General features: G+C 43.4%; 1 protein-coding gene across 10 annotated transcripts in view; it reads left to right on the top strand.

The window, feature by feature from the left end:
• The window catches only part of astn1 (astrotactin 1), a 493901-nt gene that overhangs the window by 146668 nt on the left and 319612 nt on the right, over positions 1-27621 (top strand). For all 10 annotated transcript variants that reach the window (XM_034105004.2, XM_034105002.2, XM_034104998.2 and 7 more), the window contains 3 exons: positions 1126-1210; positions 4959-5033; positions 9145-9282. In XM_034105004.2, coding sequence (XP_033960895.1) covers positions 1126-1210; positions 4959-5033; positions 9145-9282 — 298 coding nt within the window. The remainder of the gene's footprint in view (positions 1-1125; positions 1211-4958; positions 5034-9144; positions 9283-27621) is intronic.

The following is a 27621-nucleotide window of genomic DNA, read 5'->3' as shown; positions in this document are numbered from 1 at the left end:
CAACAGTTTGCGTTCGGTTTGTGTTCACACGGGCAAAACTCAAACTATAAACTTCAAACACAAGTCATGCACACGGAAATGCTGTTCTACAATTGTTCAGACATTAAGGGGGTAAAAACGCAAATCCCGGCAATTTCTACCGTAGCCTCCGCCATGGAGCATCGGCAGGTTATTTTCATACTGCTGTTAATGGAGCTGAGAGCATATCAACAGACTCTAGCTGAAGGCTCATCAGACAAAAAAACATTATAACACATATAATGAGAGATGTTCTGCAGTAAGGAGGGGCGTTTCACCGACGACAGGTGGCTCTGACTTTTATGTATAGTTGACGGATCATTTTTACTTTACACGACACTGTTCAACACTTCATTCTGCTTCACTCTTTTGCTAAATATTTTGAAGACATCTGGTTATTTCTCTTTAAATAATGAAAGTATTGTAAATGAATCAACGCACCAGTACTGTGAATTCAACCACATTGGGAGTTGACATTTTTAGGTGTTTTGCTTTTATTCGATAGTAGTAAAGTATAAGACAAAAGACGTAGTAGCATTATTTGGAAAAGGAGCTCTTCGGTTTACATTGTTGCAAGAAATTAGCTCAAGACATACTAAACAAGTAAGATACGTTCTGACTCTTCGCTAAAAAGGTCAGAAAACCTTTCATGCAGAATGAGCTCTATGGAATGACTGCAGTCTTTCAGCAAGGTTTCTTTTATACCAGTTTGGTAGTGTGCCAGAGTTACACACATTGTGTCCTTATCAAACCTGTCATAAAACGATTCATTGGCATGATGAACAGCGGGGAGCTTTCATTTGATGCAATTGGCCATTAATTGAAATGTATAGAACAGCGTCTTTTTAAAGCACTCCTGCTGGAACACTTTGTGAGCGTCTATGGAATAAATGTGGATAAAGAATATGGCAAATAGCTGAAAAAATGACGACTACATCATTAAAAATTGAGATGATTAAGAGTTTTCTAACTGCCTGAGGAAGATCATCTTTGGGATATCTCTCATGGAGTTAAATTAAAGGAGAGGAGCAAAGGGGATTCTCCAATGAATTCAAAAGGCATGACTTTAATGAACACATGATTGAATCAGTGCCTTTCTGTCTGCAGGAGCATGCCTCTGCCTTGACGGCTACATGAAGGACCCGGTCCATAAGCACCTCTGCATCCGTAGTGAGTGGGGGCCCAATCAGGGGTAAGTTCGAATAATCACCTCATGATGCTTTATGATGCTCATTATCAAGCAGAGGGAATGGTAGAAAACTCATTTACAACAAGGGAATCCTCCTACACATCCAACAAGGCCATCCATTTGGTTCAACAGATTAATCCAAAGGAGCTGTGATGTTGCCAATGCCAATTCATTTTCTGTATCAGACAAGCTGCAGGAAGTACATATTCATACACAACTAAATACATAGATTATTCATAAAATACAGAGTTTTAGTGCTGTAACACTTCTTTATTTAAATGTAAGTTAATAGTTATTTTACTGTAAACAAACAATATGATAAAGATTAGGTGTTACGTAATTATAAATGATACTAAAATGAATTTTATGTTTGTGTAATGTGATAATGTGTACTCTATGTCTTGACAAGTGTTATTGTAGGTTAAGGTTAGGTTCAAACTGTAGCATTGCTTTAATTATGTTCTGTCATGGTCAAAGCACTCCGTAAAGGAATTGTTATTAAATGTGCTTCACAAACAAATTAAACTTAATTTGAACTGACCTAAAGGTTTAAAGCTTTCAAAGAAGCCATACTAACTATACATCGTAATGCCTGGCTGAACGCATCACAATGCTTTGCTTTGTATATCTATTTGTGAACTCTGGTAATCCTGCAATTTCATTAATAATAATAATATATCAATTTTATATAGCGCTTTTCTGAACCCAAAGACGCTTTACATTTGGGAGGGAGGGTAGACAAACAAACCAAAAGCAAAGACAGAACCAAAAAGAAACAAAACACAACAGAAAAGCAGTCAGGAGGAAGTTGATTGAGAGGGGGGGCGGCTTATGGATACAGAGTTGAAGAGGTGGGTTTTTAGTCGGGACTGGAACAGGGTGAGGGACTCAGACTCACGGAGGTCTTGGGGGAGGGAGTTCCAGAGCTTCGGGGCTGCCACAGAGAAGGCTCTGTCCCCGAAGCTCCGGAGTTTGGCCTTGGGGATGGAAAGCAAACCGGCTGAGGTGGATCTGAGGGACCGGGGTGGTTGGTAGAGGATGAGGAGGTCAGTGAGGTAGGGGGAGGCCAGATGGTGGAGGGCTTTGTAAGTGAGGACCAGGAGTTTGTAATGGATGCGGTGTGAAACGGGGAGCCAGTGGAGTTCTTTGAGGACCGGGGTGATGTGATGACATGATTTGGTGTGGGTGAGGAGTCTGGCGGCTGCGTTCTGGACACGCTGGAGTCTATTGAGGGATGTAGTGCTGATGCCGTAGAGGAGTGAGTTGCAATAGTCAAGGCGGGAGGAGATGAAGGCGTGAATGAGTCACTCAGCTGCAGGGCGGGTGAGAGAGGGACGGAGTTTGGCAATATTGCGGAGGTGAAAAAAATGAGATTTTTACAACATGACGGATGTGGGGCTCGAGGGAGAGGGTGGGGTCAAATATCACGCCAAGGTTGCGTGCCTGGGTGGAGGGGGAAACAGGGGTGCCATCAATGGTGACTGTCAGGTTGGGGTTTTTGCTGAGGGTGGATTTGGATCCGATGAGGAGGAGTTCAGTTTTATTGCTGTTGAGTTTGAGGAAGTTGTGTTGCATCCAGGATTTTATTGCAGTCAGACAGGATATTATTATAATATTTTAATTGTCTGATAAGTGCTGCACGAATGAAGAGTAATTCCAGCTTTATGTTTTATACTGTTGGAGTTCCTTTGAACCCATTATACGACACAGTCCTAAAAAGACAGTTGTATGTATTTTAGCACCACCATTAAACCACTTTTTAGGTTGATAGTAAGTCAGTAAAGTTGTTGGAGCTTTATCAAGCTTTTGGGGCTGCCCATTTCTTTGGGTGCAAGGTCACTTCCTCTATATTACAAAAATGATTTCAACTGATTACTTGATACCTCTTGGCATTAAATAAAGCTGTTTCAGGCCCCATCCCGGGAAGTCATATAAACGCTTAATTGGGTTCACATCTGGTTGTTTAAAAAGTCCTTGACATTTGGCTAACACCCCAGCCACAGTGCCATACACCGGGTCACCACTCAGGGTGCCACTGTCCCAGAGAGTTCTGCTCACATCAATAAGACAGTAGTGTGGAGGTACTGTAGAGGGGAGTTCCCACTTATATCCCACAAACCATGCGAGAATAACGAGATTATGATGAAATGAGTTTAATTCGACACAATAATTCTACCATACTGTAAAAAGACAGATTTTTACAGTATTTTTTAAGTGTCAGAGGTTGTGCCATATTATTGATACCATGATATCAATGTGATTTTATATGATTGTTATTACATTTTTGGATGAAGCACCGCTATTTGTCCAATATTTATTTACAGAAAACAAATATCCAAGACAAATAATTGATTTGTGAACCATTTTCAAGTATTGAAAATTATTTATAGAAATGTTTCATCAAATAATGTGCAATGATACAAGCATGTAACCTAATTAATATCTTGCTGAAAAGATAATGGCAGGCAACAATTAGGAAATAAATACAAGCAAGAACATGTTGTGATTCAGCATGACCGAAAGAAACACACCAAAAAGTCACATACAAGTGTTCATTAAGATTTCATTCATGAAACGTTTCCTGTAAATGCACAATAAATACATTTTTATTAACAGTTTATATATTATTAAATTCTTCATTATTTCATCACTCTACAATTATAATGTATTCCAGATAACATTTTAAGTTGTCATGTATTCCGTTTTACCCTTATTTACAGTATTTAGATGTAAACATGAAAACAAATGACCCCGTAATGATTTTTTAATTTTTTATCTGCAACACTGCCCAAGTTGCCAGGAAATGAGTTATCAAGCTCAAAACACACAGGAAAGATGATTGAAACAGGTCAAATATGATATGGGAAAACAAATACTCAGCACTAAAGCATACTATTTTAAATATCACTTTCCTTTGTTACCCATTCTGACCTCAGTGAACGTTCAAAACACATAATTACTGTGGTCATCATTATTGTATACATCTGAATGTTTCCATTAGCCCACCCTACTGTGCCCCCTCTGTATCTCATTTCCACGGCGCTCCCCCTGTGTCCCCTGCCTCTGTGTGACAGAGTGGGCACCCTGGGGTGACCTAAATGTTTAATGACCACAGCCTGTGGCATGAAGGTGTCTCTCCCTCTTCCCCGATGTTCTTTTGGCTTACTGTAGTGTAGGAGTTTGCTCAGAATGACATCGGGACCCTGTCACTTCTACGCTCACTTTGCAGACTGTTTAGTCCCCGCGCTGCCACTCCCCATTAATCTCCATCATTCTCCCTCTATCACTTCTGCCTCTTGGTAACAGCCTCCTCCCCTCCATGTTCCTCTCTTACTCTCTCTGAGTTGTTGTTTCCTTGTCTGTTCTCTCTGTCACCCTGTTCCTCACCCCATCCACCCCCCCCGCTCTGTGTCCCTTCTCCCATTCTGTCTCATCCTGTCATCCTCTCTTGTCCCCTCCCCTGGTAAACAGATATGAGCCAAAGTCACATTGCATGTCAGCTGCTGCACAACACATTTTTCAATCAGCATGTTTACACAGAGCACACATCATAATGCTGCTTGTGATTTTTCGGGGGCTCCGGAAGGCGGGAATGACTCGAAGCGAGACACTGAAACACGGCCCTGTGATTTTAGCAGGGTTTATATTAGGAGGATGGGTGCACATCTCACTCTTTAATTTTAACACACAGTTTTATTCTCTCTCCTCTGTGTTTGTCTCTTCCTCTGATCTCTTCTTTTATCAATGTCAGTCCCTGGCCTTACACCATCTTCCAGCGCGGGTTTGATCTTGTGATGGGAGAACAGCCCTCTGATCGCATTTTCAGGTAAGGGTGAACTTCACATAACTTTGTTTTTTTTATCCCGCTACATGTTTCCATGGTGCTGCACAAAAGATCGGGCAGTCAAACTTCACGTTATGACTCTGGTTACGCTAGCTTTGATTTCTCTCCCTCTCATGATTAAGGGATAACGGTGAGCTCTGGCTGTGGAACGCCTTCTGTAACTAAGTTTTGTTTTAGAGGTGTAATAGAGTGGGAAATAATCAAATAGAAGAAAAATAGAAGAAAACAATAGGCCACTTTATTTCCTCTCAGGTCAAATAATCGTTACGTTTTGATTAATTTTAGAGCAGTGAGTTTTTTGATTGATTAGAAAAGAGAATTCAATTTGGAAGACATCAATTAATTATCGGGCAATAAGAATTGTTTTGAAAGTGTTTTCACAAGTGTGAGTCTCAATGTCCTCAGCAATAGGACAACGGTACAGGTTTTCATAAAAAAGGAGTCAAAAGACAACGTAATCAAGTCTTTGTTAGGTCCGTGGCTATAAGGCCAAAGAAGAAAACTACAACGTGTAAGATTACCTTTTTGCCCTATTTGCTTTTTTTTAATTCTATATTAAGGAGTGCAGATTTAACAGTCAATCCAACACTTTTTCACATTTCCTGGTTCTGCTTTTCTTATTACAGGAAATTGCACTACTACCCGTTACATATAAGAAAACAATCAGAATCCCCCCCCCCCCACACCCTCCCACCCTCACAAGAACTGGTTGCCTTTTTTAATAGTACAGCCAAAGATGCACAGGAACACAAGACAGACAGGAACTTGAAAACGTGAGCCGCTGGGTGCCAAAGACATACATCTTCAAACAGTAAACAAAAAGACCTGTTTGGTCCACATGAAGGCCATGTCACAACTTACATTGTTGATAGACACGTTGCCTGTATTAAACAGACTCAGAGCAACATTGATATCCCTTTGGACTTGTGTTAGCGCCGACCCAACACATGCACGTCCAGTCACTCTCCTTGCAGCTGGGTATTAGTATCGAATGACACCTAAAGGGGGCTGCCTAATGCTCCACAAACAGAAAGAAGCTAAAGGACTCTTGTACGCTTCGTGACTGCCCAGCACCAAACAGCAGACGGGCACAGTTAAGAGACTAACTCGTACATAGAGTGAAAAGCGTATTTGCTAGATTCTCCTCACTGGAGTTGGTGGACAGTGAGGCGAGACAAACATACCTGCGTACCTTATGGAAAGCACCATCAATTTTAATTAAAAAAGTCAAATGTGACACTGCGAGACAAAGATCTCTCTTAAATCCAAATGATGCACTTATAAAATAGCAGTGAACGTAAAAAGGTGTGCACATATGTTGTCTGATTCATGTATTCGTTAGCTATTTTCTGATTTAGCCCTGTACAAAATGTTGAACTGTTTATTCGCGGTTGAGACACAAAACTGACTTTTCAATATATTATTTTTCAGGTAGCAATAAAAAAACTCTTCTAAAATGCAAACAGTGATGTGTGCTTACAGAGTAAATATGCAACTGTTGGCTAAAACCTTTCTAATGTCAACCTTTTTAACGTAATAATGACATTGTGGTTCTACACCTCGTTCCCCTGCCATCAAGGGGCAACCATTCTGTTACGCTGTTTTAAGAATGAAAACAAAATGTATAATCTTTAATAATTCAAGATTTGTGTAATGTTCTAACTCAGTTACAGTATTTCATGACATGGGTAAGGGTTAGTAAATATGCCTTAAGAAGAGCAAATATAGTTGTCAAGAAGGCCTTTGCTATGTTCATTGGTAGGCAGTTCCCAAAGAAACAAACAGTAGAACACTTGTGTGTGCCAGAGGTTTATAACAATGTGTATAACTGTATTCTATCCCAACATGATTTGTTTCCTGGCTTGAGACAGAGCAGATCCAACAAAAATGTGCTACTGCCTTCATTACAAGTCGTTCCATGCAGAAAAAACAACAAAATACATAGTTGATACTGCTTACAATAAAAAGGAAACCCAGAGTTTATCTGGCAACTGTAAGCATTGTGTTTATGTTATAAACAGGACATCGTGCTAATATCTCTAAGATACATTGCCCTCCCTGCTTGGATGTTTTTTGCACGAAGGCTTTTGCTTCTCACTCTGTCCAGGCGTGCAGTTTAAAATGTCTTTGTCCTCGGACTGCTCCAACCCAGCTATCCATCCTAATTCAAATGGTTCAGCCTCTAGCTTTGAACTTCGCCGAGCAACCCTGTCGGCTCCTGGCGCCGGAAAGAGACCTTGAATATCAGCAAGCAGTGTGAGAGCCATGCAGCCAGTATGTTGTCTGCCAAAGAACATATTACCATAAACTAACAGGAGTCAATTAGGCAATTAGAATCACAGTGGGATAGAGAATAAATGATAACAAAGAAAAAAACAAGGAGAGGCACATTTATCACGTGTAAGAAGAGAAAAGTGCTTACAATCAGCATTCAATCACACAGTGTTTGCCATTCGCACGATATTAACCACGGAGAATTCCTCTAAGGACTGAAAACACGTTTTCCACTCGACAACAGTTTTCTCACAGGAACTCTTAGTGTTATGCTCCTCCAGTGTCTCTCCAGGTGAACCAGATAGGTCATAAAGCAGCACACCGGTCCCTAGATGTCCATTATGAAGTGGTGCTTGTTTAGCGTCCGCTAATTTGTCCTGTGGTCACACATATACGTCATACTGCTTCAATGGGGTTTTCATTTCTCGTGAAGTGACTCATTGGAGAAGTGGTAACACCTTTCACATTATAATACAGAAATATTACATTTGTTTGGACTGCTTATTACTTGCTAGAACCAAGTGTTTTATAATAAATGGAGGGAAGGAAGCACTCTGATCCACAGGACACTTGACTTTGAAACAAAGGAGGAGTAATTGGGTGGATGTAATTAAGTGTTCTATTTCCACAATCCGTCTGTTCTTAAAGTGATTGGTAAATATGCAGTTCCCACAATCCACTGCCCTTTCCTAATGCTCAGTCGGCAATTCATTTAATGCAAATTCAATTCAATGGTGAAGGAGGAAATGTGTTTAGTCTGCATAAACAATTGTTGTTTGTTAACCATTTGAATCAACAAGTTCCATTCTTTTGTGCTACAAGTATTCATGAATAATTTATCAGCAGTAATAATACATTTGATGTTAATCAGCGTGCTCGGTTTGGCTTAAAGTCGGAAGTATTACTTTTCAGCTGCAAAGTGTTTAAAGATTGATGATATTCATTGACTCACAACTAAAGAATAGTTTTAAAGCTTTTTGTTCCAGACATCTGTTGTTTACAGATTTATGGGCCTGTTTGGTCTCAGGGGAAGCTCTTATTGGCCCTTTTTTGTCAGCGTTTCTCATTTGGTATGCATTGCGTCCATTAGCACACAGTGTCCTTCTGCTCAAAAAAGAGTTATGCAAAAAGGATAACTTTGCTCAAAGGTAATATACATACCCTCTAAGCAACTCGACGCCATTATTCTAAAGCATTGAGGCAGCAAAAACATTTATCTTTGACAAGTAGATAATATGACGTCTCACGGCGGTGGTTTTTGCGCTACAGGAAAAGTACTCCTTTGTAGATTGATACCACCTGATCAGAGAAACTCCCTCTGGCATGAACTTAAGGATTTTAGCATTTGCAGATCATTTCCATGCACACACACCTATATAAAACACTACAGGAAAAGGAAAACTCTAGATAGCATGGTTGGGCTCCATTTAAAAACAGCACAACAAGTTTGATGTGGTGATTCTTCCAAAAAGTATACCAGTGATTTCTACATTTTTTTTTTCTTTGTTGCATTATACTAAGTTACCCTACTTTTCTTTTTGCCACTGCTTTTAATTGAACTATTCACATCTTAAACGGCACTGTAACTTTTATCCATGTATTTTTTCTTTTAATGTTTATTTTATTATCATTTCTTTTTAATGACTGATTTTAAATGCCATTTTCATAATGTCTTTCGTTTTTTGTAAGGCACTTTGAATTGCCTTGTGTTGAAAAGTGCTATATAAATAAACTTGCCTTGCCTAGTTTCTTGTATTATTTTAAACGAGCTAAAACCTGTGACCTTACCTGTCTAACTCACCCTTATTTCCCTCTGTAGATTCACATATACCTTAGGAGAAGGGATGTGGCTGCCGTTGAGTAAAAGCTTTGTCATCCCCCCCGCCGAGCTAGCCATCAACCCTTCAGCAAAGTGCAAGACGGACATGACAGTCATGGAGGACGCGGTGGACGTAAGGTGAGATGACATGTACTAGTACCACTTACCACTCTTACTTTCCTGTGAGGACACTCCTGAGACATGATGACAGAAGCCCCCGCTACTGAAATAAAGGTTTTCATGAGGCTGTGAAGCAGGGTATAATCTTGCTGATTGTTGCATTAAACTGAGCTGTACTAAAGCTGCACAGAAAGGAATCTCTGCCCACTTTGTTTGGTTTTTGATGAAGCCTCACAAAACAAAGAAAGCACACATCGGTTTTTCGATAAATATTCCTCACGATCATCTTTTTCATCCATCATCCTCTGGTATCTATCTGATACTCTCTTACCGTCTCACTGATTTGTATTCTCACTTAATCATCGTTTGGTGTTGATTTACAATTGTTGCAGTGAGTGTTAAGCAGCCATGTGAGGTTGATGCCGAGGTGTTAGCGGTCATGATTCAGGGTAATAAAACTCAACACAAAATCAATTATAAAGACGCAGAAAACTCAGAGTGGAAAAAACAAGAATGAGAAGAAAGAATTGCTCTGCATTTCAAAGCCAAGAAGAGCATTGTGGTTGTTAAATGGTTCATAACTCCTCCAATGAAAATCTGTTAAGTGTGGAACGACTCTGTTTGTGTCTGGGCTGCAGAGAGCCGTAAGCGAGCCAAAAACAATGCTGCAGTATTGAACTGCACTGGATAAGCAACATCATTATTTAGCTATTTTGCTTTGCTAGCACTCCAGAACTTTGGTCCAGAATAAGACCTCGTCATATCAAGATGGACATGTTAAAAACTAGGTATGAAGTTAAGGGAAATGTAACGATCTGTGCATGTCTATTGAATATTCTCTGGATTTTCCAACAGATAAAGCATTTCTTTGTTTAGGATCCCCTTACCATTCATCTATAATGCTACCAAGATGCCAACTGTTGCTGTGCCCTAGCTCCAAACCTCCTATCAGAAAGAAATCAAAAGTATTTGAGTATTTGTAGAACAATGCAGAAAAACAGTTGACTGTTAAGCTTAATTTATGCATTTTCATTGACAGCCTGTTGGTAGATGCTGACAAAATAATTCTGATGTTTTTCTATATTTGGGCTTGACAGGGTTACATCTGTTTGTATGCATTCTATACAAAATAGTAAAAAAAAGTATACTTACTTATACAGAATATACTTTAAACTACTCACCACCTACAAAGCCCTCAACAACCTGACCTTTACCATCTCACCTCTTCCATCATCATATCCCCTACAATTTTCTTAAAGGCATGTTGGCCTCAATAGCTAGTCTTTTTAAATTCAGCACAATGTTTATCCTGTTCATTTCACACCAATGTATTTTAAAATAGACAATAAAATAGGGCAAAGCGTATCCCCCAAACACTTCCATCCAAACATGGTCACTTCTTGGTCGAAAAAAACAAAGGGAAGACCATGGAAATTCCAAATGTGAGGCTTCAACAGTCGTTCACATACATATTAGTGACATCCACTTGTTCCATATTTTTCATAAACCAATGATTTCCTCTGAAGGCGACTTAGGCAAGATGTCATTCCTGGTCCAATTTGTGATCACTCTGTTTTTCTCCGCTGTTATTGGGTATACTTTATATTTATAACTTAGCGCAGTGGTCCCCAAAGTGGGGGGCACGCCCCCCCTGGTGGGCCAGAGGCATGACATGGGGGGCGCGAGAGACCAGGAGGAAAAATGGTTATTAAAAAAAAAAAAAAAATCCTAATTTGAAAAATTATTGATTAGAAAATAATATGATACAGTACTATTACGTCTGGGTCTCTGTGTTTCATTAAAGCTCGGATCTGTGTGTGTGTGTGGAACGAGCCATTTTGTGTGCATGCGGGAGAGAGAGAGCGCACCGGTACCGGATATCGTTGTTGTTAGCTTCTGGTGCTAGCGAGCTACGCTAACGGATATAAGGAGTTTTTTCAACAACAAAGTGGAAGAGAGTCCTCTCCTGTCAGACTGAGAGACTCAGTGAGCTAAAGGACTCTCTCAGTATTATCTCAGTGGGTCTCAAACGTTTTGGTCACCATTAATGTAAACAATTATTTCCGAGGCACACGTTTATATGACCATTATAGTTATAAAAAAAATAAGAGAATGAATGAAAAACAGGTATGAAATACTATATGACAGTAAACAATGAATAACGTTTAAAAGGGTGATTTGTAAAATATCCATAAAGAAAAAGTAAATCTGTTTACAATTCAGTTTCATATGGGTGTTGAGAGATGTATCCATATCTCTTAATGTTGCTCTCAAAGTGCACCAGATTGACTTCAATATTTAAAAATAAATCTTCACGGGGGAGCTCCCCCGGACCCCCCTATGTGAGGTCCACACACAACCTATAAAAATAGCACTTCACCCCTGCTTGCACCTACTGTATATGCCGTGAGCTGATTATCGAGCCTTCATTGTAACAGTTGCAGGTGCGTTGTGTATATGTGTGGGGATTGTTGCAAATTAATGGGAAACCCTAAATGTTTGAGCACCCTCTATGAAATGTCAAGCTACCCCACAGCACCCCCAAAATAAATATCTGGCGCCGCCACTGAGCCTGACTTGTGTTGGGGGGGCCCGACTTTTTTTTTTCTCCAAAGGGGGAGCCTGACAGAAAAGGTTTGAGAACCACTGACTTAGCGGAAGACAGAGCTATACACTATCATCCAACTTAACTTGTTCAACAGCATCGTCAATCACCAAAGAGTAAACGTGACTGCATCTGGTCTGACAGAATTATGCCGTAGCATAAAGTCTGTGTGAACAGAATTAGTTTGGGGGAAGTGGTACGTACGTTAATGTAATTAGTAGTGGGATTTGTCTTTTAGTGAATGCTGGAACATGCCCTGTCAACAAGTTAGTGTGCGCAACCGTGTCAGATCCTGCCCTAATTTACCGCTGGTTATTTGCCCTGTGAACATAATGTCAGGTGAAATTAGTCTCACTCAGATGATCCCCATCATTTTTCTCATTCGCATGAAGGCACTCAAGAAGTTCATTTTGTCCCTGCCAGGGGCTAATTTAAAACCTTTTTGGATGAGTGAGATAGTTAGTTGTCCTACAATAAGAATACAATAAAATAAAACTTATATGAAGACCAGGAATAAATGTTACTTTTCTTGTAGTTGTTTTCCAAAGCCAATCATGACAATAAGTATGTGATGTTGCTTACAGCAGGGATGATTACAGGTTTTTTTAACAGCCATTATACATCGTATAGTGGCTGTCCCCGGGGTCCCCGGTCCCTACCCTTTGATCGCCATCGTTTTCTCACTAGGTGGCCTCAATTTGGCATGGTGTTCAATTGTGTGGGCGCATTACTTCTGAAGGGATTCATTTACCATGGCCAAATACACAAGCTGTGTTTCTAAGACCGCTCAGCAGTCGTTTTCTTTCAAAAATCCAATATTGTGATTTCCTCAAGGTAAGGTACATTTATTTATATAGCACATTTTCAGGCACAAAGCCAATTCAAAGTGCTTTACTTCTTCATTAACACTTAATACGAAGACAACAAAAAGGAACACAATAAATACACATAATGGAATAACAGATCCATAAAAACCATGCATAAAAGAGATACAGAATAGTTTAAAAATAACTTTGTAAATATGGTAGGTGCTAAAACAAGTTAAAATACTTCTGGGTAAGCTGCTGAAAAAGTAGTGTTTTAGTGGGAAAGTATTCAATGAAAATGATGATATATTATATAGCAGGGGTGTTCAACTAAAATTCAACGAGGTCCAGTTAGAGAAAATCTCCCCATGCTAAGGTCCGGAACATCAAAATGTCTAAGTTGCTTTATGAATTAGTGTGATATATATTGAAGTAGCCTGTAGCTTTATCAACGTCTGCATGTAATCAACAACTGACTGCCAATCAAATAAATAAAGTACAATTCAAAAACAAAAATATATATTGTCAATTAACATTGAACTATACAGATATACAGTAAAATACTGTGGATATGTGTAAACCTCTCGGGCTGCATTTAAAAATACATTTTGAAAATATGTGCATCTTAAAAGTGCTTCATTTTAGATAAATAAAATAAAGTGTAGCAGCAGCTTGAGTTTCCCTTTTTCTTTGTTAACCGTTTCACATCATGACTTAACAGTTTCAGCCGAGTATAGAACAATATCAGTCTTTACACATCATAACAATTGAACAGTTTTAAAGTTTCTCTTTCTTTCCCTCTTATAGTGCAGTCCCTCACTCACTTTTTTTTAATTCAGTGCGAGAATTGAGCTTGAGCTTGTCCTGCCAGGAGTTTGTAAATCTGGGCTGAAATGGTGTCAGGGCCATTCTCATACACACATGCATTGGTTAGCCTCAGTTAGCCTGCGCTGGAACGATATTTAGTTTTAATTTTAATAATTTTGATCCTGGTGGACTGATCATATGAGACTGCTTATTTTGTGTGACCTCTGTTCTGACTTGAGAGGGAATGTTTGGTCAAACACTTTGTGTTTTGTCTCATAGTTGGCACTTTTAATGAGCGCCACAGTCTCTGAACAAATGAGACACACTGGTTCTGTGCTCCAAGTGGGCAGGATGAACATGAACAAGTCCGTCCACTCAGGGTTAAAAGCTCTGTTCTCACTGTCCACTTTCCTCTTCTTGGAGAGCGCCATGTGTAATTATTTGTCTCTCCCTGTCTGCCGCTAACACGCCTGTTCACTCTCCTCTCCGCTTCTCTCCCTGTATCGCTAATTATTCTCTTCACTCACTTTCCTCTCTGCTTCTCTCTGCCGCTCTCTCGTCTCTTATTCTGTGTTTCTCTCCCTGTATCGCTCACTCGTCTCTTTCACCCCCTGTCGGCAGCGGTTAAAATAGAATCGCCCTGAAATCCCCTATTAATGTATTGATTATAGGTCCGGGTCCGTATAGGATCCGGACCGGGGTCCACCTGTTGCCGACCCATGTTATAGAGTAACAAAACAGACTACTAATATTTGTTTCTGTTCATTCTAAAACCATACGTAGTAGTCGTACGCGTGCCCCTCTACATCACATTTACTGTAAATTAATTCTGTTTTGGGCATGGTTTTGCAATCTTCCATCCCCCCTACTCCGTGTTTACAAATTTCAATTCCCCGTTCTTTTGCAACATTTTATTTTCATTTGGCAGCTTTCTTCAAGACGCTGTGTAAATAACTAATTTCCCTCTGATCTAGGATCTGATGAACGCTCTCTTCAGCTACCCCCAAGGGCCAAGAGGAAACACAGCGATTGCATCTCGTAGCTGCTGATTTGCTCTGCTCATGAGCTTGCGTTACCCGGTGTGTGATGATCATTTGTCACTTTGTCTTGCTCCGCGGCAGATGGATAAATAGCAATGAGCCCTGATCTTCCTCCCCTTGATTAGCTGACTTAACGGCCGTTTGAACTGAATGAAGAATCAACTTTAGGGTTTGTTTGCTCAATGCGTTTATTAGTGCTTTTGTAGTATCACCTTAGGGTTGTATATTGACAAACATGTTAGCGTTTTTTATGCTTTTCCTATGTTTTAAGTTGTTAGATAATATGCAGTTATCAGAAACGTTATGACTTTTGACCACTGCGTCTTCAAGCAAATTGAGTGGGAACACGTTTACATCTCCTATCATTTGATTATCAACACCATTCAAATCACTCATCACTAGAAAACCTTTACATTGAATGATATGTTTTGACTTCACTTGTTGACGGTAATTTGTACTTGTCTTTCTGAAGTAATGCAAATCTGCAAGTAAATTGCAGGGTATAACGAGGCATTTCATCCTTCAGTGGTTCTTTTTAATGGCAGATGGGTCTAATTAATGGTTCTTTATACTGGTTTTTTAGACGCACGTGTACTTATATCCCTCTCATTGTTTGCCATCCATGTCAATGGTGCCTGTATCATTTAAGCTTATTACCTCCTCAGCTGCAGACAGCTCTCAGAAAAAATATGTTTTAATTGTGTGACCCGTCTGATGTTATAAACTACAGGCCTGTCTCTCTCCTCCCGTTCCTGTCTAAAACACTTGAACGCGCTGTCTTTAAACAACTCTCCTGTTATCTCCATCAGAACAACCTTCTGGATCCGCACCAGTCTGGTTTCAAGGCAGGTCGCTCCACCGAAACTGCTCTCATTGCTGTCACTGAGGAACTGCACACTGCTAAAGCAGCCTCCCTCTCCTCTGTCCTCATCCTGTTGGACCTGTCTGCTGCATTCGACACGGTGAACCATCAGATCCTCCTTCACACTCTCCAAGAACTTGGAGTTTCAGGCTCTGCACTTTCCCTCCTCACCTCATACCTCAAAGACCGCACCTACAGGGTTACTTGGAGAGGGTCGGAGTCCGACCCTTGTCAATTAACTACAGGGGTCCCTCAGGGTTCTGTTCTTGGTCCTCTCCTCTTCTCCCTGTACACAAACTCGCTCGGATCTGTCATTAGCCCGCATGGTTTTTCATACCACTGCTACGCTGACGACACCCAATTAATTCTGTCCTTTCCCCGCTCAGAGACCCAGGTCGTCGCACGCATCTCTGCTTGTTTAGCTGACATCTCTCAGTGGATGTCTGCTCATCATCTCAAGCTCAACCTTGACAAAACTGAAGTGCTTTTCCTTCCGGGAAAAGATTGTCCCACTCTTGACCTAACTATCAACATCGGCCCCTCTGTTGTTTCCCCGACTCAGACTGCAAGGAATCTGGGTGTTATCCTAGATAACAACCTGTCGTTTACTGCAAACATCGCTGCTACAACCCGCTGCTGCAGATACACACTTTTCAACATCAGGAAGATACGCCCACAGCTGACCCAGAAATCGACGCAGGTTCTGGTCCAGGCTCTCGTCACCTCACGCCTAGACTACTGCAACTCCCTCCTGGCTGGTCTACCTGCATGTGCCATCCGACCTCTGCAGCTCATCCAGAATGCAGCGGCTCGTCTGGTCTTCAACCTTCCAAAATGTTCCCACACCACGCCGCTCCTCCGCTCCCTCCACTGGCTTCCGGTAACTGCTAGAATCCACTTCAAGACACTGGTACTTGCATACCATGCTGCGAATGGATCTGGCCCTTCCTACATCCAGGACATGGTTAAACCGTACACCCCAGCACGTGCTCTACGCTCTGCATCAGCCAAACGGCTCGCTGCACCCTCGCTGCGAGCGGGACCCAAGTTCCCATCAGCAAAAACACGTGGGTTTGCTATCCTGGCTCCAAAATGGTGGAATGAGCTCCCCATTGAAATCAGGACCGCAGAAAGCTTACACACCTTCCGGCGCAGACTGAAAACTCATCTCTTTCGACTCCACTTCGAGCGATCGAATGACTAACAAAGAACTGCTAACAGAGCACTTATATACTAATAAAGGACTGGCTTATCTAAAGCCAGTTGAGTAGCACTTGAAACGATTGGCTCTTTGAAACCTGATGTTCTTATATGATTCTGTTTTCTTCAAGGTTGTGTCTTCCTGGTCGAATGTACTTATTGTAAGTCGCTTTGGATAAAAGCGTCAGCTAAATGCAATGTAATGTAATGTAATGTGTGCATAGGAGTTTCATTTATTTTATTTCTATTTTGAATGTGTTTTTAACTTGTTGCAAATGGATATCATTTATTTTAGGGCAGTATAATTAACAGTAAATATTCCAAAATATAAAAATCTAACATTTCCATAAAGGCATTTTACCTTAAAAACTTGAAAATGATTAAGCTAATTCTGATTAATTTACAAGGCAATTGGATACTGATAGCGAGTCAGATCAGATATAAACTAATTTGTTTGTCACTAATTAGATAATTTCACATAGATGCAATGTCAAAGCCAATTAATAGTTTATAATGAAGATTTAACGCTTAAAACTCATCTTATCAGCGTCATCATGACTGTGTGGATGTGGTTTGAGCAGATTATATCTAAGGTGGCAAAACAACGAAACGGCTGTCATTACGTTTTTATTCAAATTTGGTTAAATGAGGTTTGGTGCATATCCTATTTGGATGTTCTCATTCATAACACTCCGTTTGATGTCTCACTATGGGATGCGCCTCAACGTGTATGCAAACAGAAGCATCGATCTCATTACGCCAATCCTGATTGGCTGGTGAACTTGACGTCAACGTCAGGGAATCCACCCACCCTTTAAGTAGCTTGCGCTACGACGCAGCGTCATTCAAACACATCTTCTCGCTTCAGAGCACATCTCGAATTATCAGTAACCGGGCTAGCTTAAGGGTCCACAGACTGAACCCAAAGCTAACATTCGGTCGACGGGCGCTTGCCGGTTACTTTTTTGCTTTGCAAGAAGACTGAGCAATATTAACACACCAGTTAATATTGTAATCTGCCTCGCCGTTTCTTTCTGTCGAAATAACGGTAAGGTTTGATTTTTTCTTCAAGCTAGTAACATGTTAACCTGTTGCTAGTTTGTTCTTCCCTCCACACCGACACCACGGTAAAGAGGACGTTTTCTTTTCTCTCTCACACCAGAGGAGACAGAGATAAAAAAAAAAAGGTATTAACACACCAGTTAATATTCTTTAAAGAATAAAATCTACACAGTGGCCTTTTTTCCTTTCGGACTAACGGCAAGTATGGATTTTTTTCTCAGTAACGTACCTGTTACTAGCGTGTCCACTCCGCGCCGACACCCCGGCGATCGAAGATGGACCCTTCTCTCCCTCACACCAGAGGAGTCAGGGACTCGGAGGCTCGGCTATGCAGCTGCGGGTTTATGATTTCAGGCACAGACTCACACCGGGTCTGCTCGTCCTGCCTCGGGCTGGAACACGCCCAGGAGGCTATCGATAACCCCGACTCGTGCAGGCATTGTACCCGCTTCACCATTAAGAGCCTCCGCCGACAGTTAGCACGCCAAGCTAGCTTGTCGGGTCAGGACCCCCTCATGTCCGCTTATTCGCCGGCCGGCAATCAAGACATGGTGGCGTCCGCCGCAGAGATTGAGCCCCGCGCTGTGTCAGACTGGGGCTCAACAACAGCGACAGCTGCTGAACCGGAGCCCCACGCCGTTTCAGGCTGGGACCCGGTGGCGGCAAGAGCCGCGGAGCGGAGCCCCGCGCTGTGTCAAGCTGGGGCTCCCAATTGGACCTCACCATGGTTCCACCCGCGGAGGATGTCCTGGAGTTGGACTACATGGAGGACGAAGAGGATACCTCTGAGTTCCTCTTGTCTGACTCGGATGAGGATGACATCTTCGTTTCATCGGCTCAGGCTGCAAAGCCGGGAGCGATGTCCGCTCGCCCGGGCGAGAGCACACCAGCTTTGCCCGTCCTAACGATGGACGTGCAGGCCGTGTGTCAACGCGCTGCGTACATGCTGGACATCCCATGGCCTGAAGTGGCCAAGGAGACCTCCAGATCTTGCTACGAGGGGAAGAACTTGCCCCAAGCAGCGAGGACGAAGTGGCAGCTCCTTCCAGTCTTTCCGGAGATGCTGGACGAGGTGTCGGTCTCGTGGAGATACCGTCCCTTTAGCAACAAGGCCCAATCCAGGGTGCCTCCTCCCTGGACTGTGACAGTATGGAGAGGCTCGGCCTGCTCCGCATGCCGCCCATGGAACCGCTAGTGGCAGCCCACCTCCAACCGAGGCTGGCTTCGACACCGAGCAGGAACCCCATGCTACCGGCAAAGGCAGACCGGTTCCAGTCAGCGATGACCGAACGGGCCTATAAAGCCGCAGCTTTGTCCGCCAGGGCTCTCAACGTCTCCTCGCTGCTGACCGCCTACCAGGTGGAGCTCTGCGATGACATGTCGAGCAAACCTGAGCCTGCCGTGTGGGACGAGATCGCAGCGATCACGGACATTTGCCTCTGTGTGCAGCGCTGTGCAGTCCAAGCCACGGGCAAAGCACTGGGAATAATGGTGGTACAGGAGAGAGCCAGGTTGATCAACCTAGCGAGCCTTCCAGACCGGGAAAAAGAGGATGTTCTGGACATGCCTATTGTTCCCGAGGGCATATTTGTCTCCGCTCTAGCTTCAATGCAGCTGAGGTGCGAGTCAAAAAGGAAGGGAGACGAGGCTCTCCAGCTCTGTCTCCCCCGAAGGGTCCAGCCGCCACCTCCAATGGTCCCGGGGCAGGCCTTCACTCAAGCTGTCTCACGTCCTGCCCGGTTCAAAATACCGAAGCAGCAGAGACCGCAGCCCGTCCCGGGTCCCCAGCCCAGACACGAGGCAAGAGGGAGCTGGCCAAGAAAATCTCCGGTTCCGGCAGCTGCCGCTCAGGCGCAGCCGACCCAGGTTTTCAGCCACCAGGCGAGGAAGAAGAAGCGAGCGGCCTGACAGCCTCCTCTCCTCTCCTTGATGAAGGAGCTGGAAGTTCCCTGTTCTCCAGCTCCGGAGCACGTTCCAGTGTTGGATGCTCATGTGTTTTTGTGGTGCCACCATGCCCCCATCTTCCCGACGCCTCGAGTGATGCCAGAACGTCATCCTCAAGTTCGCGCCCTCAGGGAAATGGACTTAACATCGAAGACAGCAAGTTCCGCTGCATGTTTAAGTCACACAAACACATGTCATCATTGTTGTTTCAAAATAAATCATTTTCCACTGTCGTTTCCAGGCTTGAAGCCAAGGGCGCAGTCAATAAAAATGAAAAGAAAAACAATAAAAACAATAAACAGTCTGTAGTCTGCCCCTCTTTTGAGAGCGGCTACGGCCTCTCTCAAAAGGCGGACAATAGACGGGATTGTGAAGGCACCACCGCCACGCGCATGCGCAGTATCGGCCGGGGTTGTCAACCTGGGGTACCACCGTGTTCAGACACCAGAGGGCCCCATAACACAACAAATAGAGACACTGAGGGCAGACGACAGAGCTGTGACATCTCCGCTCGCTTTGAGAAGCGAAAAGTGGAGGATGCTCACAGATTCTGCTTGGGTTTTCAAGACAGTAACACGGGGCTACAGGCTCCGATTCGCTGTCACCCCCCCCCCCCCCCCCCTCACTTCGCGGGCATTCTGTATTCACAGGCCCGGGGAGAGTCGGCCCATATTCTAGAGCAAGACATGTTCTCGCTACTAGAAAAGAATAGTTCTCATTCATAACACTCCGTTCGATGTCTCACTATGGGAAATTGTAGCTCCCATATTGCCAGACAAGCTTATCTCGAAAATCACCAACCAACCAGAACTTAACAGGTAGAGTCCCGACTCAACAAGGTGCGCAGCACTGCTCGGGCCACGCTTGGAGCGGAGACGTCTAGCCTGTAAAAGCGGACAAAAGTGAGCGGCGAGGACCAGCTCGCCGCTGCACAGATGTCTTGGATGGAAACACCCTTGAACAAAGCCCAGGATTTAGCCAGGCCCCGAGTCGAGTGAGCCCGCAGACCCGAAGGTGCTTGCAAACTCTGACTCGTATAGGCCAAAGCAATTGCCTCCACAATCCAGTGGGAGAGCCGTTGCTTAGTAACAGGCTTGCCCTTGTGAGGGTTAGCCCAGGACACAAAGAGTTGGTCATTAAGACAAAGCTCCTTTGATCTGTCCATATATGTGTGCAAAGCACGGACTGGACACAAAAGATCCTGCTGCTGCTCCCCGGAGGAGACCAGCGGCGGAGGAAATGCCTCAATGTCAATTGGGGTACACGAACCAACCACCTTTGGTGTAGAGGCAGCCTGTGCGCTCCCTTCATAAAACGGCAGACCAAAGGATGTTGGCTAGCCGTCTTACCCTCAAAGCCCACATGGCATGCAGCAATAGCAGCCAGGTACACCTTGATCGTGGAGAAAGCTCTGTGTTTATCGATCAAGTCCTGTAGGAATGATAAAATCACCCCGACAGGAGATGTGTCCTTCTTGAAGGCACCACTCCTCAAACACCCTCCACTTACAGTCATAAAGAGACCTGGTGGAGAAAGCTTTCGCACTCTGAATAGTGTTTATCACCTTCTGAGGGAGTCCCACTGTATTCAGATTGTACCACTCACGGGTCAGGCCCATAGTGCCCCGCGCTCTGGGCGTGGGTGAAGGATCTCCCCCCCCGCCTGAGACAATCTGTCCCAGCGTAGTGGGGGCTGCCATGGCTGCCCGCACAACAGCTGATATATCTCCGCCAGCCCGTACGTTGCGGGCTAGGGCGGAGCCATCAGGATCCTTCACTCTGGCCAGAGTTGGGGGTATCAGAGCCAGGGGTGGGAACGCGTACAGAAGACCCGGAGGTCAATTGTGTACGAGTGCGTCCCCGCCTAACGGTGCGTTTAAATCGTGCATTAAAGAGAACAGCTGTCATTGAGCATTTTCTCTTTATGCGAACAGATGTAACGCCGCTCTGCCGTAACGCACCCACAGCGAACTCACGATCCTTGGATGTGGAGTCCAGTCTGCATAGAGTGGTGCATCTCTGGACAGTAGTTCTGTCCCGAGGTGCATCACTCCTGGTACATGCATCGCTCTCAGAGAGAGGAGACGTCTGCCGCTCCAAGGGATCAGTTTGTGTGCCAGTGTGTGTGACTGGAGACAACGCAACCTCCCTTGGCGGTTCATACACAATACAGTGGTCGTGTTGTCTGTCCTCACGAGGACATGGTGTCCTCTGAGAGAAGGCAGGAAGCGTTTTAGGGTGGGGAACACCGCTAAAAGCTCCGGGTGATTTACGTGTGCCCGCTGGAGGTCTCTGCTCCAGAGACCCCTCACCGGGCGACCTTCGTACATACCCTATCAGCCTGTCAGACATGCGTCCGTGGTGACCACCTTCCGTGAAAGGACAGCACCCGTAGGCGCGCCCCGTACTAGAAAAGTCGGGTGCGGCCAGTGGCGTAGTGCCACTGCGCATTTCATAATAACCAATACCAATACGGGTTTAGTTTTATTATGAGACCCATGTTGAGCAGGTGCTTTACGAGGACATTTGTCTGCGTAATCTGACTCTGCTCGGCGGGCATTATAGATAAAACCCTCCTTTCTAGGAGAGAGAGAATCTCTCTCTCCAGAATATGGGTTGACTCTCTCCGGGCTTGTGAATACACATAGCCCAAGAACCGAGGGGGGGTGACGGTGATTTACGTGTGCCCGCTGGAGGTCTCTGCTCCAGAGACCCCTCACCGGGCGACCTTCGTACATACCCTATCAGCCTGTCAGACATGCGTCCGTGGTGACCACCTTCCGTGAAAGGACAGCACCCGTAGGCGCGCCCCGTACTAGAAAAGTCGGGTGCGGCCAGTGGCGTAGTGCCACTGCGCATTTCATAATAACCAATACCAATACGGGTTTAGTTTTATTATGAGACCCATGTTGAGCAGGTGCTTTACGAGGACATTTGTCTGCGTAATCTGACTCTGCTCGGCGGGCATTATAGATAAAACCCTCCTTTCTAGGAGAGAGAGAATCTCTCTCTCCAGAATATGGGTTGACTCTCTCCGGGCTTGTGAATACACATAGCCCAAGAACCGAGGGGGGGTGACGGTGACTTGGAGTCTGTAGCTCCGTGTAACTGTCTTGAGAAACCCAAGCAGATGTCGTGAGCATCTCCCGCTGTATGCTCCTTAGAGCCAGCTGAGATGTCACGTCTCTTCCCGTCTGAGTCTCTATTTGTTGTGTTATGGGGCCCTCCAGTGTCTGAGCCCCCTCGCACACAGACGGGGGAGAGAGAGAGATCTCATCTCGATTGGAAAGATAAAAAATACACCGACCATAGACGCATTTTTTTGTCTTTTTGCATGTTAGAAACGAGTTGGCGACACTAAGACAGCAAGATAATGTTTTTGTAGCAATAATACATGATCTTTCTCTTTCTAAACTCGCTACTCGGAGGGAAGTCGCTGTCATATGCCTTGTGAACACTCCGATAATGCCTCTCCACGTTACCTTTCTTTGGCAGAGTGACGCTTGCTTTACAAATAAGGCAAATAACCTTTGAATGTGACATCACAAACAAATATTCTTCCTCCCATTCTGGGTGGAAGTGGTATGTCTTTAGCTTTTTGCTCGGTCCCACACTCATTTTGTTGTGCATTTAATTAAGTTGTTAACTTAATTTGAGTTTTCCCGGCACTTGACTGATTTTGTATCGCTTTGCATTCTGGGTTAACAGATTGGAAAGCGATAGGTTGCTTTTTCTGTCAATCAAGTAAACTCCTGAATTAAGTGGCAGGGAGGCCAAGGGAGGAGGGATCAAAACCTGTTTTGTCTATTTTAATGGAGCTGGATTTTTTTTTTTATGAATGACTCGCGATCTACCAGCATTGTCCCCGCGGTCGACCAGTCAATGCACTGCATGTACTAGTGCATTGCCTCTGGCCTTTCCATCTGGAAATAAGATTGATTATGTTAAATGCCATAACTCTTTATTAAATAACACAACTTTGGTTTAAGCTTGCATATTTGTTCTTTTCTTACCAGAAGGTGATTACGTGTGGAATTTCCACCACACATCTCATCTTCCCCATCAATAGTGTAGCATATTTATTCCTCTGTCAGTGTAGAATGGAGCTGGATCTCTTCAATCACAGTACTGCTGTCCACTCAGATGCATTTTTACATTACTCACAGTCCAATACAAAATGAGTGTAGTGGCGCGCCTAAGATGAAAGATAATAGACAGACTGTGAACTGCAATGTTCACGGTTCACCCCAGAAACCCCACAAACAGTGAGCAGCTGCCCAGCTGCTCACTGTTTGTAAAAGTAAATAAATATAATTTTCATTTAAATAATGTACTTTCTATACCCTGCTTCATAAACAATACTGACATCCCTGTGCTCCTCCGAGTCTGGGGGTCCGGGGCATGGATGTATAATAAGAACTGGATACAGCGTGGGAGGCGGGGCCTCATTCATTCCTATGAGAGTTGCTCATTGGCGCATGATGATAAAATGGCCCAACTTTTGAGAGAGTGAAACGTCACAGATTACCCGGCATGCCTGAGAAGTACCCGTATGTGCGCTCATAGCGCATGCGCAACTTTAACCAAAATGGTCGTTCACATCAAGCACGTCAATTTGCGTACACGTAACAGCACCGTGCGTTCATGACAGCATGGTAATGGTTGTTATTATGCAGCTAGCAGCTAGCGGCTAGCTAGTAATTATGCTAATGTCCCCATCAATCGTTATGTACTTCTATTATGCTGTAAAAGGATCTAGTGATATCCAACAGAGCTTCATTTAGCATGAAATAATTATTGCACTGTATATATATATATTAGTGCTGTCAAAATTATCGCGTTAACGGCGGTAATTAATTTTTTGAATTAATTGCGTTAAAATATTTAACGCATTTAACGCATGTGCAGAATGGCCCGCCCCATACGTGCCACCAGTGGCAGCGCCAGGGTATGGCTGGGGTAGGCTACACCCATACCAAGAAATGGCTTAGCCCCACCATGAAAAATGATGTTAAAGTAAGCAAAATAAAGTCCGCCAACTCGCGCGGAGTAAATTGCACAGACAGCAGTTAGTAAGATTGATTTCAGTAGCCACGGTTTTGAAAACTTTTGTCACGTAGTGATCGTCTTCTCAATAGAACATCTTTGATAACGGCGTGGTGTTGTTGCAGGAAGTCCCGACGGAGAATACTCTTGCTGTAGTACAGGGCAGAGCCATATAATAGCAATAATATGGGTCTGGTACAGGGGTGCACATAACTGGTACGCAGGTTATGTGCGTAATCTGAAATGCGTACCGTCACTTGTGTCACAAAGCGCATTTGCGTACCGACGTACTTGTGAAGCTTTTCCAGAAGGTCACCGGACGACAGAGTCGGTCTCCGTGTGCACAGACAGGGCTGCTGTTAACGTCGGTCTGTACAACGTACTTGTGGCACAATAGAGACACACACTGGAGAACTGCGCTAAAACAGCTGATCACAACGTCCACACTCTGTGGTCACGAAGTACTCCACTAGCCCCCCCCCTCTGTCGACTTTCCTGAAGTACTCCACTAGCCGCCGCCGCCGCCCCCCCCCTGTCGACTTTCCTGAAGTACTCCCCCGTTGATAGAAATCAACACGTAATGAATTAGGACCCCACGGTTTGATGATTGATAGGTGTGTGGGTTGTCTTTCATTTTGACACGCAGAAAAATGTTATAATAAACATAGATACTGTATGTTAAATGGATATATCCGCCATCTTTCATTTATCTTTCCATTCCCACAACAATATACATAAATAAATGGCATATTTTGGACATAGTTCGAATGGTGATTAATCATGATTAATTAATTTTTAAACTGTGATTAATCTGATTAAAAATATTAATCGTTTGACAGCCCTAATATATATATATATATATATATATATATACATACACAGTGCAATAAGCTTGTTAGTGCAATAAGAAGCTACAGGAACGTTAATCTACGTTGGTAATATTAACTTTATTTAATACAACATTTACGGTACAATATTTACATCATACAGCCCATGTAGTATAATATTTTACAAATGATGAATTACAGCAAACATGTGCAATATATCCATTATTACAGCTCCGTGGGCTGGCAGTAAGGCGATATGGGTCCGTTGTTATTGTGCATCCATGGGTAAAGAGAAACTCATGTAGTGCTGAACACGTAACATGAACGTGCCGGGCAGCGCGGTCCCGTGGGTTAGCTGTGCGTTCATAATGCAGAGGGAAATAACTCTCAGAATAACGTTATTAGCACATTTTTACAACTTAAGGAACGAATGTTTTTAATAAGGGCTATAGGCTACAAGTGTTCATACTGGGTTGTTTATTTAGTTTAAAAAAAAATATCCAACGAGTTACAGACCACTCTTTCCCATGTAAGTCAATGGGAAAAAGTGTTTCTGGGCCCAGCAACCAAACGAAAGTGTAGTACCGCCGTTTGGCCAGCACGAATATTCTCATCAGACTCCGGCGCACTTCCTGGGGGCTTGGGCCTCGCCTCCTGTCCTCACAACTCTTATTAATCCCGGTACCGGACAATTCTTATTTGTTCCTACTCGGAACCGAGTTTTGCTTCCCAACACTGCCACTGTGCTACACTTCCCGCTCCGCCCCGCCCCCGTCTAACTACAGAAAGCGGCGAGATGCATTTCCTTAGGAATCGACAAGCAGAACCGAAACTACATTTCTAAACGAACAATGGCGGACACGTACAATTAGCGAATGAGTTCTGCCTTTTGTAAACTGAATTTATCAATAATTTGTCAATAAATCAGGGTGAAAAACGTCACTTGTCCGCCGGACAAGTTAATTGAAAGATCTACTTGTCCGATATTGTAAATAACACGTCCCGGACGGTGGGACGTGTACTTTTTCGCACACTGTTAAGGCATGAAAACCCCTGCCAAAATATGTATCTCTGCTTTCAAAGCAAATGATACAGGTGACCGAATTGTTGTCTACATCTATCAGGAGAATAAGGCTTGCATTTCAGATGCAATTAGTCTTGTAAAAGCTTCAAAGAAAAGACACCAAATATGGCTGTTTTGGTTCTGTGTGATATTTATTGGTATATTGTGTAGCACACGATCGGTGGATGTGCCTTGACTGTAATTGCGGTTCCCAAATAATTTAGCATTCACTCTTGCTGTGTGTTTCATCATCTGCCGAGGCTCTGTTCAATAGGTCCCCTCTGAATAAATGACAACAAAGCAATGGGCAATTATAAAAGAAAAATTGGTTTGTAAGATAACATCTGTGAAAGGGGAGGAAACTCACTGTATTTTCTCATGGGGAAGCAAAGCAGTACGGGTAGTTGGGGAAAAAATGTGAATGCCTGAGAGGTCAACGTTTTATTTACCAAGACAAGGTTCATGACAATGCTATTATACAAGTTCTTCTTTATCGTCAGGAGAACTATTAATCTACAGGAATAACCGATTTATATTCTGTAGGAAAACACTGAGGTCCCTCCTGCTTTATTTTTCATCTCAACCAATCCCAAACAATTGTACTATAGTCTTTTTGTTGGATGATCTGCTTATTGACCTTTCAAAAAGTGTTTGGGAAACCACCAAAACAGCTTCTCAAAGCAAAGTTGGATCAGGATTTCATGGTGCTTTTTATCTCAGAATCTGCTACTTTGCATAGCAATCTGGTTGAGCAGTTAAAACGTTTCTCTTGATGATTGCACATAACATTCAAACAAGCAATTTGTAATTCATGGAAATATATATCTCTTCATTAAGAGAACAAGAGAGCACTGTGTCACATAATGTGATTAAAAGTAGAATGTTGACGCAGTGCCGTGACAGTTCCTCTTGTCTGCTTCCCAGACACATGAACAGTGATCTAATGAAATGGAATGCCATATCAATGTTGATGAAAGCTAATTGCATATTGCTGACAGTGATGTACAGCTAATTACATTCTGAATTTCACTCACAATCATTAGCTTTCTTTAAGGAGAATGTGCTTTATAACCTACACCATGTGTGGTATAAAGGA

The sequence above is a fragment of the Pseudochaenichthys georgianus genome, chromosome 17, assembly GCF_902827115.2.
Source record: "Pseudochaenichthys georgianus chromosome 17, fPseGeo1.2, whole genome shotgun sequence".
In the NCBI taxonomy this organism is placed as follows: domain Eukaryota; kingdom Metazoa; phylum Chordata; class Actinopteri; order Perciformes; family Channichthyidae; genus Pseudochaenichthys; species Pseudochaenichthys georgianus.
Note: the sequence above shows the minus strand (reverse complement) of the source record. Positions and strands in the feature narration are given on the sequence as shown.